Here is a 16,678-nt window from a genome sequence, read left to right as displayed (position 1 = left end):
GGGGCTGCAGGGAGCTGGGCTGGGGTGCAGGAGTCTCTGCGATGCTCCTCGGCGCTTCATCTCTCCAGGCGGGCGAGCTGCTTTCCAGGGGCCACCCGGGACTGATCTGCCCAGGTAAAACCCCAGTTTGGGGATAAATATGTTATTTCCTCTCTTTTTTCTCTCGGTAGGTCCCTGATGTTAACTCCTGCCAGCCTGGGTCGAGGCTGCGGGTATTAACCGGTGGTGCTGGGAGCCCAGTGCTCCGGCCGGGCTGGGATCGGCCGGTTTCGGGTCCAGGCATCCCCTGGGATAAGCCCTGATCTCTGCGGCCTGGCAGTGGGGAAGCCCCAAAGGCTGCCCCGGGGAGCCTGGGCAGTGCTGCACCCGTGAGGTCTGAGCCCCTCGCCCCTACAAGCCCCCAAACTCTGCCCGTGGCAGGGACGCAGCCGGGAGCGGGGCTCGCAGCCCGCGGCAGTGCCGGGCTGGCCGGGTGTCACGGAGGCTCAGACAATCAAATTAGTCAGGTGCTACACTCGAAATGAGATTTATTTTAATCAGAATCGGTTTAGTACTCAGACTAACATTGGTAAAACTACAGATTCAGAAGGCCAAGCGAAATTCATGCTGCGTAGCTGGCTTGGAAATTCAGTTTAGTTTAGTTGGAAGTTTAGAATAATGAGCCAAAAGTGCACAGTCACTCACCTTAGAAGGGGAGGGCTCTCAGCCTCGAGGAGTTACCTTGGGCAACATCCTGACCCAGGGGGAGAGTCTCCGACCCAAGGGGAGAGTCCCTGGCTGCTCCGAGGAGGACTGGCTCAGTTTGGCCTCCGGCACTTTGTCCCTTCGTCAAACCTGATCTGTGCTCAGATATGGTCACATTACTCACTGACCGAGGGCCTCAATCTTCAAAATGTGTAAGCGACTGTGATTATTATGCAGATGCAACAAGAGTTACCGTGTGTCATGCTCCAGCAGTTGAGGAGTTTCGGTTTTGTCAGGGCGGGTGCACCTACCACACCGGGGGCACCCGGCGGGCGCCTTGTCCCTGCTCCAGTGCCAGGGAGGGACAGTGGCTCAGCTGGGATCCCGTGGGACAATAGCAGGGTGGTGCCCTGGGTGCTGTGACCCGTGGGGTTTGCACAGGACGACTGGAACATGGCTGCGAGCAGGCGGAGGCTCTGACAGGCAAGGGGGTGCCAAGGGAGCAACGCTGGCATTGCCAGGACCCGTGTGCCCTCCTGGGCTGGGGAGCGGGTCTGTGTGACCCCCAGCTCACCCATCTCCCGCGGGTCCTCGCTGGTGGCAGGGCCCCGTGGCCGAGGTGACCCAGCGCTCGGGGCTCAGCAGGGCTGGGGAGCGCTGCAGGGGACACGGGACCGGCAGCCGTCCCCGTGCCAGCAGTGACGTCCTGTGGGACGTGCTCACCCACGCCTCTCCCTTTGCAGCTGGATGCTGAGGCCTTGGGGGCCTTCTCCTTCCTGGGACTGGGGTCAGGACAAGCTTTTGGCAAGATGTTCTCACAGATGGGCCACAGGAGGGGCTTCCCCAGGGAGGTAGGTGGTTTTGTGACCCTCTTGCTGCCACGCAGCTGGGGCTGCCGGTGTGCTTGTGTTATAAATTACGACCACAATGGATCATAATCCAATTAGAATTTTATTAATTATAGCAAATAGAATATGAGCAAAGACAGCGCTGGACGGCAGGGGAGTCTGCGCTCCGCCAACTGCCGCGCCGAACAGTTCAAACAGTCCCCTTTTTATACATCTTCATTTCCGTGTTCATGAAGTAGTGGAGGTACTCTGCGCATGCCTTAGTTGTTGTTAGGGGGTTGTTTCTTGCCTCCTGGTGGTCGCTGAGGCCGAAGTAAGAAGTCTTCCTCTTCTGTCCCATAGTTGACCCTTCACTCATATGTCCTTACATGGGATTGTTTATTCTGTTTCTGTTGGTTCCTGGAAATCTGGCGGTTATCTTACCTTGCACAAACGGTATCTGGTGACTGTTTTAGTTTGCATAAGCGATTTCATTTCCTTTGCTGTCTGACCTTTACATTGGGCTTAACATAAATCTTAATAAACAATACCCTAGTCCATAGTTTTTCACACTTGGGAGTGGAGGAGCTTTGTGGGGCAAGGATGGGTGCCCGCTGCTCCATCGCTCACCGTGGTCTGGGGAAGAACTGGCAATTGTCTGGGACCTTGACCGGGAGAGGAGGGTGGATGGGCGCCGGGCTTTCTGTGCCTGCTCAGCATCCAGCTGGTCCACAGGCAAAGGTGAGGGCGTGATCTGGCGTTCACCTCCCTGTGCCCTCCCCACAGCCCAATCCGTGGCCGGCTGGACATGCTCGCGGTCCCCAGGACGTCTGGTACCGGCCGCCTGTGGAGAACCAGAGGAGAGGCTGGGGCCACCAGCACCAGGTAAGGGGGCAGGGGCCAGGGCAAGCAGCTGTGCAGCGAGGGGAGATGGCACTGTTGGGGTTCACCTGCAAACCCGGAGTAGCCAAAACTGGGGATTCCCCAAGGAGCAGGAGAGGCAGAAAGCTGAGGGCCATGGTGGGGAGGGGGAACAGTGAGCTGCTCTCATCACCGGTGGTGATCTGGCATTGCAGCCTGGTTCCTGGGACCCCAGACCCTTTCCTGGCCCTGACAACTTCCATGGGAATGAGGAGGATGGAAGATGGGGAACTGGCGAGGACAGGAGGTGGGCATCCTACAACTGTCCCCCGCAGTCCCCCTGGGACAGCAGAGAAGGTGACCAAGGACCTGAGGACTTCAAAGAGAATGAGAACTGGGACTCGGTGAGGGGGCGATATGCTGGGAGGGGGACTGCAGCTGTGTGGCTACTCCCAGCCTGGCACCATCCTCACCAGCAGCAATTTGCCATTGCAGTCTGGTCCCTGGGACCCCAGACCCTTCCCTGGCCCTGACAACTTCCATGGGAATGAGGAGGATGGAAGATGGGAAGCCGACGAGGACTGGAGATGTGGAACCAACAAGGACAGGGGATGGGGGCCCGATGACGAGGGGGAATGGGGAACCGACGAGGACTGGAGATGGGGACCTGACAACTGTCCCCTGCCATCTTCTTGGGATGACAGAGGCTGCCAAGGACCTGAAGACTTTTTTGAAAATGACTGGAACCCGGTGAGGCGGTTGTGGGCTGGGGAGGTGGCAGCAGCTACAGGACTGAGGGCAAGGAGTGGGAGAAATGAGGCAGAGGCCATTCCCTGCCCTGGTGACAAGGACAGTGCAAGGGACAGTTTTCCCTGTACGGTGCTGGGAGCAGCAGCAGCCCAGCTTCTCTGCTCTGCAGTCACAGCATCCCCTGTCCTGCTCTGTGTCTAAACCCACCCCCTTCCCTGCAGGAGCAGCAGCAACCCGGCCCCAATGACTCTGCCTGGTTTGAGTTCCCCAGTGAGGAGCAGCACCCATGCTGGGCCCCCACCAGCTCGCTGAGGTGGGTGCCCATGCGGAGGGTGGGGGGTTCAGGGGGCACCGTGCAGCTGTGGGGTGGTGAGCGGGGACACCAGGGCCGGGCTTTGCGCTGGTGCACAGCCGGGGTGCAGCGCTGAACCTGGCCCTGCTCAGGGTGAGGGGGGTTGCACCGGAGACCCCTTCCAGCCTAAATCCCCCACTCTGGGACTGTCTTTGCTCCCGCAGGGGGAGAGGCAACTTCCAGAGGAGCTACACGGCCTGGCAGTGTCATGGCATGAGTGGGAAACGCTGGCAACAGCTTCACCATGGCTACCAAGAGTTAACCTTTGTCCAGCACTTCACATACCCCTGGGACTCCAGAGGTTTGTGCTGTACGGGCTCCCAGGGGCTGCGAGGGGCCACATCCTGCTCAGCAGCATCTCCTTGGGCTGAGCAAGGAGTTGCTCCCGTTGTGCTTCTCGCTCTGCAGGGAATCGGTCACGCTCCAGGGCCTTTCCTTCCCGCTCTGGGAGGAGGCGGTCGGTGCTGAAAGAAGTGCCGCGGCCCCCTGATCCTCCCCGACCACATACTGCCTCCAAAGACGGTGCAGAGAGCAGGAAGCAGAAGGCTCAGGTTGTGGGTTTTTACCCCCCACCATCCCAGCACCCAGCAGGGACCCGAGTTTGCAGGGTCTGAGCCCCGCGCAGTGCCACTGTAAGCCCTAACCCGTGTGGTTTTCCCCCAGGCTGTGAGCACAAAGGCCCCGGAGCCCCCCAAACCAGCTGCCCCTCCTCAGGAGAACACGGCTGCAGATCCCCAGGCTGCGACAGAGGCTGCAGAGCCAGAGCAGGCAGCAGGAGAAACGCCCGTAGGAGAGCAGGCAGGGATGCTTGCACCCCTGGAGGTGCCTGGGCCGGTGTAAAGTCTTCCTCCTCTCTCATCCAGCCCTTTCACTCTTCACTTTGCTGTCTCTTTGCCAGGCACGGAAATTTTCCTGACTCTTCTCCAGGGTTGCAAAGCCCTGTGGTTTCCCTTGGGTTTTAGCACCCCGTCCGTCCTGTCCTCCAGCTCTTCTCCCCAGGATGTGTAGCCGAGGACTGGTCACCCCACGGGGGGACCCACTGGCCTCACGCCATCACGTGTCCCCAGGTGGAGCCAGGAGTGGGCAGCCACGGCCAGAGCCCCTCTGCTTTGGAAATGGAGCCAGCCACACTGGAGGAGAGCTCTGCCAGCACGGGGGAACACCGTGAGGTACGAGCTAATGATTCTCCTCTTCCCACCTAAAATCAGTGCCACGGGGGAGGCAGGAGCTCGCAGCCCCCTGTACAAATCCTTTTTTTTCCCCTTGCCCGGGCAGCGTTGCCAGCCCTCGCCCTGATCTCTGCAGCATGTCTGTGATGCTTTGCACAGGTAGAGCCGCTCAGCCGAAGTGTCCCCGAGGCTGATGAGGGCAGTGGGTCACATCCCCAGGGGCCAGCAGCCCCCCCAGAGCCTGCTGAGAAGGTCTGCGCCGTGGTCGGCTCCGCTGGAGAGGTTGGTGCTGAGCTCTGCCCGTGTTCCCGGGGCCAGCAGCATCTGCTGAGTGGAGCTGGAGAGGCCGAGACAGAAGCTGCCCGTGATGGGGTGAGTTTTGGCACATGGGTGCCGTGTCCCCCACCCTGGGTGAGAGCCCCTCCAGGCCGCTGCTGAGGCAGGGGCTGTGCTGGCTCCCCCCGCTCCTGTGCAGCCACTGCCTTCCTCCCCCAACTCCTTTCTCTCTCCCACAGCTTCTCGGTGACCTTCAGCCACCCGAAAACTTGCAGGTCCTGCCAGTAGCTACCCCGGAGCCCGATGCACAGCCCAGCAAGGCTTGCTCTGATACCTGCACCACACCAGAGACCTCACCAGGGACCCAGCACCCTCCTGGGTCTGGTGAGACAGAGCCGGTACGGGCTCAGGGTGCCTCCACTCCCCCACGCTCACCCCGAGGCGTCCCCAGGCAGGGCAGGTCCCCTGGGCTCAGGGATGCTGCCAGAGCCCAGGAGCAGTGGAGGGGGATCCCTCTGGCCTCGCCGTTTGCAGGATTAGGGGCTGGGGTTAAAGTGCTGCTTTGTCTGGAGGCAGAGCCCGTATCAGCCCCAGTGCTGGCTGTGCCGGAGATGCTGATAAACAGGAGATAACTGGGAGAAAAGCCAAAAATATAACTAGAGCCTTGAGAGCGTGCTGGAGCGTGAATGACCCTGGGACTCAAGCTTTAACGAAGCAAACAAGAGCATTGCAGAGCAGCTTAATTACTGCCTAATGGGGAAGAGAAATCTGCTAGCGGAGCTCTCGCTGCCCAGGCTGGGGCAGAGGGGGGAGCTGGGGGCAGGTCTCACACCTGAGGGAGAGGTGACAAACCAGCCCCCCCGGGGAGCCAAAGTCCCAGCGGGTCTGCCCGTGGGGTGACCAGTCCCTGGCTAGTAACCAGTACTGCCCAGTTTAGCCCCAATGTTACCTAGTCCCTCTTCCCTACAAAGCAGCTGACCCTTTTTTGCTGTTTGCACCCCCCCAGGCCGCAGGCAGCCAGCAAGGGCTCCCAACACCCCCCCCAGCCAGCACTGACCTCCGCTCCGCTGCCATCCTCGCCAGGAAGGAGGAGATCGAGCTGGTGAGTCCCGGCGGCCCCTGGCCGAGGCGTGTGGGGGCCTGGGATGGGCTGCAGGGCGAGGGGGCTCCCCCGGGGACCCTTTGAACCATGGGGGGAAAAGTGATGCCGGGGAATGAGGGATATAAATTTTAGCATTTTGGGGTTACTGGCGAGAAACCCCTCCTGGTGAGGGTGGTTGCAGGTTTGTGGGCAAGAAGCGGTTTGTAGGGGCTTGGATGCTCTTGGGGGTGGTTGTGGACCAGCCCCAGGGGAAAAAATATCCCTAGGGAGGGGCTGCACACTGCTGGGGGGGAGGTTTTGGGGTTCCCCGTGCCGACCCCGTGCTGCTCCCATGCAGTTGTACCAGAAGTTCAGCCTGACCATCGCGGTGGTGGCCACAATGCTGCTGCAGAAGGAGCCCTCCATGGAGGCGGCGCTGGGGCTGGCGCTGAGGGCCAACCTCCGCCAAGGCCGCATCCGTCTCCTCCAGGAGCTGGAGGACTTCATCAACAGCTACGACTCGGCCACCCTCAGGCCCTGAGGGGGGGCTGGGGCGAGTGGATGGACACCCCCTCTCACCAGCTGGGGTTGGGAAGGTGAGGGGGGGGCCATGAGCGGGCATCAGGGTGCTTGTGATGGTGCTGAGCCCTCGGTCAAGGTGGTGCAGACATGTTGGTGCAGTCCCACCATCTCTCTGGGAGGCGGGGGGTGCTTAGTTTTAGCCCTGCCCAGACCTGTATGTGCAGTAAAAGGGGGAGCTGGTTTTACTGGAGAGTGGTGGGAGGGGGAGCCCCAGCTCCTCACCCCCTCCATTCCTGACTCATAGTAGGGATGTTCCCCAAAACTCTGGTGGTCTTTCTTGGTTGTAAATTTAAAAATAAACCAGCTGTGATCTTTGCAGCACTTGCTCAGCTGTTGTTCTGGCCCCGCTCTCCTGGGGCCAGCGAGGGAGGGATGAACCCACCGTGGGGGCCCCCGGCTGTGGCAGAGGACAAGGAGCACCCCTGGGGCCCACGCTCTGGTGACGTGGTCCTGTGGGGTCCCGCAGTGACCCTGGCGTGGGGAGGAACGGGACAGACGTGTGGTGGCTTCTCCCGTGTTCAGATTTCAGCCAAACTTTTATTTGGAGCATCGTCATCGGTAGCAGCAGAGCTGCCCCCCCCATCCCCTCCTCGCAGTGGCAGCAGGACACGGTGCCACCAGGGATGAAGAGTGGCTGGTGGTGACCTTCGTCCTTCAAGAACGTGTCGCAGAGAAGGATCCCACCCTGGCAGCCAGCACCCTCCTGTCCCCGTGGGACCCGGCAGCGGGACAGTGCAGGCAGCTGCCCTTGTTTTAAGCACCCAACTGCCCTCCCCTGCGTGCGGCAGCTCTCGGGGGCGGCCGCCTTGGCCGAGGTGGGATTGAGCTGCCGGCTCTCTGCTCCCTACCTGCTTTACCTGTTCCTAATTGCGGGAGAGGCCGGCAGGAATTGCAGCAGGAATTGCAGGCTGTGCTTTGCCAGCAGCTGCCGGAGGGGGGGAAGGATCCCAGCGGCTTCTTCCCACCAGCCTTGGGCTGCGTCCAAAATCCGCGTGGAACATGTTGAGACTGTGGCAGGGGCTGGCAGGACCCGGCAGGGACTGGCAGGAGGGTGGTGCTGGTTGAGGACACCCCCCACCCCCCCCATCCCCGCTGCTAGGACACGCTGCAGTGCTTGCTGCTGCCCCGCCGCTTTGCCGTCCTGCCCCCGGCCCTCCCCAGGGGCTCCCTGCCCAGGGAGCTCATCCCGGGCTTGGGGATGGGCTTCCCAAAGAAGAAACCGTCTTCCTCCGAGTCTGAGTCCGAAGATGAAGAGCAGGTGGGACACCAGGAGTCATCCTCCTCCGTGATGTCCTGCAGGTCGATGTCCTCCGGCCGCGGGCTGTGGCGGGCAGGGGATGTCCCCGCTCGACAGTGTGGGTCTCCATTGCCTGCAGGTGTTCGGAGGTCAGGGTCCCCCAGAACTGGGTGGCCCAAGGCTCCAGGCTCGTTGAGCCCCTCTGTGCTGGGCTGGGGGGCGGAGGGGTGGCCGGTTGGTGGTCCCAGCATCATCCCTGCGTGCACAGCATCCCTGCTCCGCTCCTGGGCAGCTGCTCCGCAGTCCTCCAGGCTCCTGAACGCAGGATGCACAGGGCCCTGCTCCAGCAAAGCCTCTGGAAGGAGGAAAGCAAGGATGGGTGAGGAAGAGGAAGGCTGAGCCTGCCCTGCCACAGCCCCTCCTGCAGCGAGGGCTGCCTCGGGGTGCACCGGAGGGTTGGATCAACCCAACCCCAGCCGCCAGCGCTCGCCCTCCTGCGGGATGTGGGCTGGGGGCCCCTCGCTGCTGCTCCAGCCCTGGGTTGGGCTGCACCCGTGCGACAGACACATAAAGTACCCAGGGACTGAGCAGAGCTGGGTTTTGCTCCCGCTCTCCTCCCGCCACGTCGCAGTGGGGTCCCTACCTGCCCCTTCCACCCTCTGCCTGCAGCCCCCGGCTGCCGAGGTGCTGCCCGTCCCCGGCGCGGTCCTGCTGGCGGGGCCGGCGCGGGAGAGGGGCGTCGAGTCGGGGGACGGAGCCGAGGCGAAGGCCGAGTCGGAGGAGTCGGAGGCGGTGGAGGACGAATCCCACCCCAGGCTGCAGGTCTCGGAGCAGAAGAGCCGGCCGTGGCGGGAGGTGAGGGGCTGTCCCCGCAGCGGCTTTCGGCAGAGGCTGCAGCAGAAGCAGGCGGCCCGGGCGTGCCAGTGGAGCCCTTGGTGGGTGGCCTCCTCGCTGTCGGCACCTGAGAGGCAACCGTGGGTGAGCGGGAGGCTCTTCCTGCGGCCGTGTGCCAACCCCCGTCCTCCGCACCCAGCCGCGGGGCTCTGGCTCTGCAGCCCTGCCAGCCCACGTCCCGCCGGCCCCGGGGAAGGAAAGCCCCACTGCACCCTGCCCGGGGTCAGGGAGGGGGAACAGGGCAGCGGGGGGCCGTACCGATGGGGTCCCCGCAGGCCTGGCAGGGCTCTGCGAAAAGGCTCTCGAAGCAGTCGCGGCAGCAGGGCCGGCCGCTCTTCATCACGTAGCGCTGCCCGCGCAGGGGCACGTCGCACTCCAGGCAGCAGAAGTGCTCCAGGTGCCAGCGCCGGCCCTCCGCCTCGATGCACTCCTCCATGAAGATCAGCTGGAGGGGGGGGAGAGCAACTTATCCTCTAAGTACCCAACTAGAAAACCCGTAGCCCGGAGGATGCTTTGCTGTGCCGAGGAGAGAGGAGGAGCCCCCGTGCCCTGGGCTCTCTGCAAGGCTCAGGAAGGAACCTCCTGCCCATCGGCAGATCTCGCTGTGTTTTCAGCCCCCCAGCCAAGCGCAGGAGCTTTTTAACAACAGCAAAAGGGGGGTAAAAGCCTCTCCCCTGCCTGGCACCCACCTGGTCGCAGGAGGCACAGCGGGGTCGGAAGAGCTCGGCGTGGTGCCGGCCGCAGTAGATCCTCCCGTCCTGCTGGAAGTAGATGAGGTCTACCAGGGGCTGGTGGCAGAAGTGGCAGGAGAAGCAGGACGGGTGCCAGAACTGATCCCCCAGCCGAGACGCTGAGATCCCGGGGTCGCCTTTGTTCAGCCTCCTGCCGCACTGCAAGGCAGAGGGACGTGGGGGTTTGGGCTCAGGCTGGCTTTTGGGGACGGGTCCCCACTGGGGAATGGGCGCTGGGTGGGGGAGCGATGCCTGACCTTCTTGCAGGGACAGCCATGGCAGGGACCTGGCACGGGACATGCCAGCCCCTGCCCCAGGGCCTCCCGTCTCCGTCGGGCGCTGAAGGCTCGTAGCTGCCTCCTCTCCTCCTCCGCGAGGTCGGGGCAGTATCTCTCCTGCATGGGGAGCGGGAGGTGAGGGGATGGGTGGTGGGTGAAGCCCCGGGGTGGGCAGCACCCAACAAATACATGTCTTACATCGCAGTCCTGAGGAGGCAGCTGCTGCAGGAGGGCTCTGGCACGGAGCAAGATCCTGTCGGCAGGAGAGGCCAGCTGCGGCGAGCGGGGGCCGAAGCACAGCGGGACCTTGGGGTGTCACGTGGGAAAGAGAAACACGAGCAGATTTTTAGGGTGATTAAGCTGTGTTGGTCAAAGTTGCTAAAACGCGTGTTTCATCCCGGGGCTGGGGGTGCTCTGCTGTGGGTACCACCCGTGGATGGCACCCACAGGGCTGGGGGAGAGTGGGGAGCAAAGGGAGCCCCGGGAGAGCCAGGGTGCTGCCCACCTCAGGGGGGTCTGCGGGGGGCTCCAGGTACTCTTCCAGGGCACAGCCGGAGTCGCTGTCGGACGAGGCCGGCGGGAGGCCGGTGGCAGTGTCGCAGGGGGGAGGCTCGTCTCGCTGGGGCCATGCGGGGCTTGGCAGGGACATGAGCTGGGGAGAGAGGATCAGAGCTGGGGACACCCTCAGCCAGGCAGGGAGGAGGGGTCCACCTCCAGGACACGTATCACCCCGCCTGCCCACTGTCTCCATGTGGCAGCAGGACGAGCAGCCCCTCATCCTGGGGAGGGACCCTGGGGCAGGTCCAGCTGGGACGATGCTCAGTGCCACCACGACCTCGAGACCCTTGGCTGAACCACTGCAGAAGTCCAAGGGCTTTTGGGGGCTGCTCCTTTCTCTTCAGGGTTTATAACAAACCCACACCGAGGGCATGGGTGGTCAGCAGGGCAGGGGCTTTGTCAAGCAGGAGGAGCTGAAGGGATGGTGATGGGTTGAAGCTGGGCAGGGAAGACCCCGGGTGTCCGTGCTCAAGCTGGAACAGATTTTGGGAAACGGCCCTGGCCATTCGCTCACCCACAGCGGGAGGTTTTCCCCCGTTGCCACCAGTTCTCTGCTGGCACAAGCTAATCCCTGGTTTAGTGGCCTGTCCCTGAGTGGGGCAGTGGGAGGAGACTGAGGTTTAGCCCAATTCAGTGGAAAATAATTTATTCCCCTCAGGCTGCTATTGTTCTGCCCCGAGCGGCTGTTCCTGCCCGGGCAGCCGGCTCGCCCAGCCGCCACCACCTCGCCTGGCTAATGGTTACGCAGTGGAAACCCGTCCGGTCCCGTCCCCTCCTCCCCACGCGGCGCTTTTCACCGCTCGCTTCCTTCCTGGCTTGGCTTTCCAAAACAAAGGCGAGATGGCGATGTGGTGGCTCCTGGGGCTCCCTGGATGCCAGCCCAGAGCCTGACGCCCTTTGCCTGTGCTTCCTGCCCCGGCCTGGGGAGGGAGGGTGGGATGCGGGTGGGATGGAGCTGAGCTGCTGACAAGTCTCGGCGCTGTGACCGAGGGCACCCCTGGATTCACCCTGTGCAATGCCCACCGTGGATGGATCGACTGCTCTGGAAAGTGTTTTACACAGCAGGCGGCTGGGCATGGGCTCAGGCTAAGGGTTGAGGGGTGGTAACCCCCAGGCCATGCGCCGAGGTCCTCCCGCATCACTGCCACCATGAGGACCCCTCCACTCCTCCGCACTGGGACGGCACTTCTCCACATCTGGTTTATCCCCCCTGTCCGTGCTGTCAGGGCCACCTCAGCCTGCACCAGCAGCTCCATCCCCACTGCTCCCACTAAACACCTTCACAGAATCACAGAGTCACTCAGGTTGGAAAAGCCCCTCGGGACCATCGAGTCCAACCCTCAGCCCGACTGCAAAGTTCTCCCCCACCCCACATCCCCCCACAGCTCATCCCAACGGCCCTTAAACACCCCCAGGGATGGGCACTCCCCCCTCCCTGGGCAGCCTATTTCACTCTCTGCCCATTCTTTCTGTGAAAATTTTTTTCCTAATGCCCAGTCTGACCCTCCCCAGTTGGAGCTTCAAGCCGTTCCCTCTTGTTCTGTCACTAATTCCCTGTGAGAAGAGCCCGGCACCAGCCTCTCTGCAATGTCCTTCGACACCCCTGGTTCAGCCCCTGCTCCCAGTGTTCTCCCTCCACCACAGCCGCCCCTTGCCACAGAGCATCTTGGGGTGCTGGGATGTTTCACCCCAACATGGCCAGCTCAGGAGCTGGGAGCAGGTGGGATCAGCCTGGGCAGCTCAGGTTTCCCTGCCATGCATCTGGGTCAATGATTAACGCTGCAGATTGGCTAATCAGTGGGATAAAACAAAAGGGCTGCTTGCTTTTTCCTGGGGTTTGGGGTCTGTCAGCCCTGGGCTTAGCCCACAAAGTCTGCAGGGCTGGCTGTATGTGCTGCTCAAAGCTGTGCTCAGCTCTGGAGGGGATAGGCATGAAATAATTAGACTCAGTTCTGTATTTACAGACCAAAGAGAGCCCTGGCCTTGCCGAGTTGGTGAAGGATCACTGCACCACCGCTGGCGTTGGGGCAGCAACCAGCCTTGGCTCTACAGGAGGACCACAGGTGTCCCTGGGGATGCTGAATGGGGACCTCCATGGGCTCAGTGACCGGTCCCAGCTCTGCGGCTGCCTTGCTTGGGTAACACGTGTCCCTGCTTTTCCCTCCCCAAGCAGGTGGATGGCAGTCCCGGGCTGTGCTTGGCTTCTTAAGCCTCCAAGCTGCATTTGTCTAATCTGTTGGGGCTTTGCTGTAATTAAACCCCTCTGAAGCGCCGTGAACGTGGCAGAGCTGGTGGTGCCTGCGTGGCCCCGGCCTCCACGGCAGGGTGAGCAGGACACCTTGTCCCAGGGCTGTCAGTGGGGAGCCCACTGGGGTGATGCTGGGGGAGAGTGGAGAGGGCAGCGCTCCCGGCTGCTGTGAAGCCATGGGGCCGTGCTGGAGAGCCCAGCCCAGCCTGGTTTGATGTGATTACTCTGGCTGGCAGCCGTCTGGACTGTAGACAAGTCCCTGTAATTAGCCCTAGACGGTGACAGAGGTACGCGCCTCCCATGCTAAGGAGCCAGGCAGCCCCAACAGGTCCAGCTCCTCTGCTCCCCATCCCTGTCCCCTCTTCCCTCCTGCCCTCCCTCGCTGCCTCCAGGCAGTCCTGCTATTGCTCTTCCCTGCTGGCCTGCAAGAGGGATACAGGGATGCTCCCAGCTTGCCTCTGCCCTCAAAAACAGGGACAGGAGAGCCTGGCCCAGGCGTCGGTGGGGTGGCAGGAGGGTGCTTTGGGGAGCTGCCTCTCCCTGCCAGCACAGACCCGAGTGCTGGAGGTGGGTCCCACGAGAAGGGACATCTAAGGGACCTGTCGGGCAGGCTGAGTGCCACTGGCTGTCATTTGCCTTTTGTTTTAAAAGCCTCTCGTCCCGCCTGTGGGAACTCCTCCAGCCTGCGACTCCCTTGTGTTCCCCAAAGGATGGGCATCACCCCCGCTGTGCTCCCCTGCCTGCTCGCAGCTTTTCGGCCTTAGCACGGCTGCAAACAGCCATCCAGGCTCCACTCCTGGTGCCGACCCTGCAACATTCCCCCTCCTGCTCCAAGCACACTCCCTGCAGTCGCTACAGCCCCTTGCGAAGCAGTCACAGCTCTCTGGGTGCAAGAGGCTAAAATTCATGGGAATATTAATCTTATTTGGCTCCCCAGGGAAGCAGCCCCTGTCTCCAGCTGGCTGTGGGAGCGTGTGTGGGCTCCCAGTCCTCTCCTGCCAAGGTCACACATTAACTTGCAGTGCAGCCACCCTGGCCCATTCACATTCAGCGCAGGCTCCCTGTTCCCAGCACGGCCAGGGGCTGGGCTGCATCTCTGCCACAGCCTTTGATTTCCTAAAGTCACCTCTCCATCTCAGAAGACCCACTTTCAGATCCCTCTAGCCTATTTTTCAGAAGCCCCAAACACTCCCCAAGCTCCAAAACCCCAAGGAAACACAACAGCTCACCGTCCCCCAAAAAAGACCAGATGCTTTTTCCCAAGTACCCAAAAGCACTGGCAGCTTTCGGAGTTTAGCTCCATATTCACGACCTCACCCACAGGATAACCTGTTTTTGCTTCAGCTCCTGTCAACACAGCTGCAACAAAGCTACGTGGAAATAAAGATGCAGAGCAATAAAGATGCATCTCTTCTGGAGTGAGATAAGCTGAGGTCTGGCAAGGCGAGCCGGAGCAGCTAGTCCTGCAACGCAGCCCAAGCCGGGCTGCCCGGGCTGGAGCCTGTCTCACGAAGGAGCCCACGGTGGCTTTTGGATGTGTGATGGCACGAGGTGGAGCAACGCTTGGGTGCCGCTGGCTGGGCACAGCAGTCTCATGGGCCAGCAGTGTGTGGGAACAGGGTCAGCGCAGCCCCCCCCCAAATGATGGGGGGGGTCTCAGCATCCTGCTCTGCCATACGGCACCATGTCACCAGAGGGGACCGTAACGCCGGGACCTGTTTGCTCACCGGTGGATGTGCCAGTGCTGCAAAGGGCTTTATTTTTTTTAGTGTGTTTTCCCCCATCCTGAGAGCGCAGGCACGCCCGGTGGCCCCGGCTCGGCGGGGAGCAGTAACCCCTTAACCCGCCGTAACTCAGCCATTCATACATCCCAAGCCAGAGCCACCACCCCACCTCTCCCCCGCGGCCACCGCGTTTCACCCCGGCACGTCGGTGTGTGATGGGGCCCAACCGCCTCCGGTGAAAACCTCCGTCGCCAACCCCAAAACATCCTGTTCCCGCCGAATCTCAGGTGGAGGAGGGATGGCGGAGTCGAGACCCCTTCCCGAGGACCCTCGTTGTCCCCGGGGGGCAGGAGCCCTGCCAGCCCCCTGCCCATGCACCTGCCCGCGCCGGCGGTGGCCACGCAGCCCGGGATGGCAGAGCCTGGCACGATGCTCTCTCCAGCTCCTGGGGGACATTTCCCCTCAATAAAAGACCGTGGAGGCACCAACATCATTCTCCTCCCTTCATTTATTTCTCCCAGAGAGGAACAACTCAAAAAACCCTCCCTCACCCCTCGTTTCTCTTCCCCTTGTGACAATTCCCGGACAGGGGCTCTCCCGCTGCCCCCCACCTCCCAGCCACCTTCTTCCCCGCAACTCCAGCTCAACACGGAGCTCAGAGAACCGACCCTGAGAAACCTTTCCAGCCTCACTTACCTGCCCTTTCCCCGCGCCCCGGGCCCCGGGCCCCGTCGCTCCCGGTTCCACCGGCTGCTCCAGCCCCGCTCCGGCCGCCGCCGTCCCGCCCTGCTCCGGAGGAGACGAGGGAATGGAGCCTGAGCAGGGAAAACTTTACAAAGCGAAAGGAAAACATCCAAGCTCAGTCAGGGAAACAATTTTTTTTTTTTTTCCTCTCTCTCTCCCTCTCCTTTTTTTTTTTCTTTTTTTTTTTTTTTTTTTTTTTAATCTGCCTGCCCAGGAAACTGGATCTGTGTCAGCCGGGGTCCTAATTACAGGCTTTTTAGCCTAAACCTACAGAGACAGCCAATGGCAGGGAATCCCAGCGGCAGGCAGGGAGGGGAAGAGCAAAGGATGGCGGAGGGGGGGTGTACATTAACCCTACAGGGGAAAGAGCTCTAGATGACATCTGTTTTTCACGCTACCTCTCATTTTCCGAGCGTCCGCGCCCTTCCCTCCATCTGCGGCTCAGTTCACCCCAGGTTGCCGTTTTGATGATTTTTATGATCCGCGCGGTGATTTATTTTCCTACCTAGATCAGAAAGATTTGAAGCTTCATGAAAGAGGGGAAGTGTCATTACACCCCAATTTAGAGGTGGAGAAACTTTGGCTGGGTTCTCACAAAGGAGTTAGCCAGAGGCAAGTCAGGATGTCCTAGTTTTCTGCAAGCCCTGAACACCTGACGAGTCTCCTAAAAGCCATTTAGACCGGCTTTGGCTGCAGCAATTGCACTCGGGCAAGAGTCAGGGTAGAATTGATCAGTGTCTCTGACGCAAGGCAGAGCGTCTTTGTTGTATTTCTGTGTTATTTATCACATGCCATAAGATTTTCCTGCCTGCTGATGTGACTCTGGGGCGGGGGGGGGAGCACAGACACAGCATCCCCCCAAAACCCCACGTCTGAAGGGACTGGACCAGACCTCTGCCGCCTGTGTGGTCCAGGAGTTGCGTCTTGTTTTGGGGTTCTGTTGGGAGCCCTGAGGGGTGCAGGTGGCTCGTGCATTCTGTAGCTCTCTGGGACCAGGGTTGGGACTCACTAAATGTGTCGTGATGGTAATTTGTCAGAGGAGGCGGCCAGACTCAGTGGCAAGCTGGTGGCACCGCTGGGAGAGGCCGTGTTGGTGCACAGGTTATTGCACTGCTCACTGGTGGTTTATATCTTTGCAAAATCACCTGGGCAGGGAAAGAAGCAGGAGGAAAGGGAGAAGGGGCAGGCGAGCATCTCTGCAGGCTGCCGCTCCGCTGCCCCACACAGAGGTCCCACCGGGGCTGTCAAACCAGCACCACAATTCCCCACGGACCCTTTAAGGTCTCAGATCTGCGCCAGGGAAGTTAATCTGCTGTTTGGCTTTGGTGGGAGGTTGGTCTCGGCAGCTTTATCTTGGCCCATTTGCTGCTCTGGACTTTGTACCACCGGGTGGTGGTGGTGGTGGTGGCCCCCCCCCTCCTCCTTCCTCCCCGCTGCCTGCACTCCCCACACTCCACCATCCCTCTGCGCGGTGGAAAGATTAATGGGCAAAGTCCTCATTAGGAGACCAGAGGGACTCAGACTCAACAGATGGGTCACTCGAGGCTTTCTGAGGTGGGACCAGCCGCCGTTCCACCGAAGCCACCACCCTGGAAACGCCACGAGGTCCCCCACGGGCGCTAGGGCGAGCACGTACCCACGACACGGCACGTGTGACGGGCAGGACGCCGGCCCGACGGGCT

At 61.4% G+C, this 16,678-nt stretch overlaps 2 protein-coding genes across 3 annotated transcripts; one reads left to right on the top strand and one right to left on the bottom strand.

Annotated features, from left to right (window-relative positions):
* LOC141969681 (uncharacterized) lies at positions 1–6,892 on the top strand. 2 transcript variants are annotated; one of them, XM_074925719.1, is made up of 14 exons: positions 1–114; positions 1,428–1,535; positions 2,298–2,396; positions 2,588–2,776; positions 2,868–3,122; positions 3,344–3,435; positions 3,639–3,775; positions 3,883–4,028; positions 4,138–4,296; positions 4,542–4,643; positions 4,803–5,015; positions 5,159–5,317; positions 5,926–6,021; positions 6,359–6,892. In XM_074925719.1, the coding sequence occupies exons 2-14, from the start codon at positions 1,494–1,496 to the stop codon at positions 6,539–6,541; spliced, it is 1,872 nt and encodes a 623-aa protein (XP_074781820.1). In that variant the 5' UTR covers positions 1–114; positions 1,428–1,493; the 3' UTR covers positions 6,542–6,892. The 2 variants fall into 2 exon arrangements, with proteins under 2 accessions (XP_074781820.1, XP_074781819.1); XM_074925718.1 differs by having other exon boundaries at positions 4–114; positions 5,159–5,360; positions 5,933–6,021.
* A 228-nt stretch (positions 6,893–7,120) lies between these two features.
* On the bottom strand, positions 7,121–15,657 carry PRICKLE4 (prickle planar cell polarity protein 4). The gene is made up of 9 exons (XM_074925443.1): positions 15,395–15,657; positions 14,949–15,081; positions 10,228–10,374; positions 9,921–10,028; positions 9,702–9,839; positions 9,403–9,603; positions 8,972–9,158; positions 8,463–8,780; positions 7,121–8,174 (listed from the first exon to the last, which is right to left on the bottom strand). Exons 3-9 carry the CDS (start codon positions 10,369–10,371, stop codon positions 7,678–7,680), a joined length of 1,593 nt encoding a protein of 530 aa, XP_074781544.1. The 5' UTR covers positions 10,372–10,374; positions 14,949–15,081; positions 15,395–15,657; the 3' UTR covers positions 7,121–7,677.
* Between the last annotated feature and the right edge of the window lie 1,021 nt (positions 15,658–16,678).

The sequence above is a fragment of the Athene noctua genome, chromosome 23 (assembly GCF_965140245.1).
Source record: "Athene noctua chromosome 23, bAthNoc1.hap1.1, whole genome shotgun sequence".
Classification (NCBI taxonomy): Eukaryota; Metazoa; Chordata; class Aves; order Strigiformes; family Strigidae; genus Athene; species Athene noctua.
The sequence above is the reverse complement of the archived record's forward strand: the minus strand, read 5'-3'. Positions and strand labels throughout refer to the sequence as shown.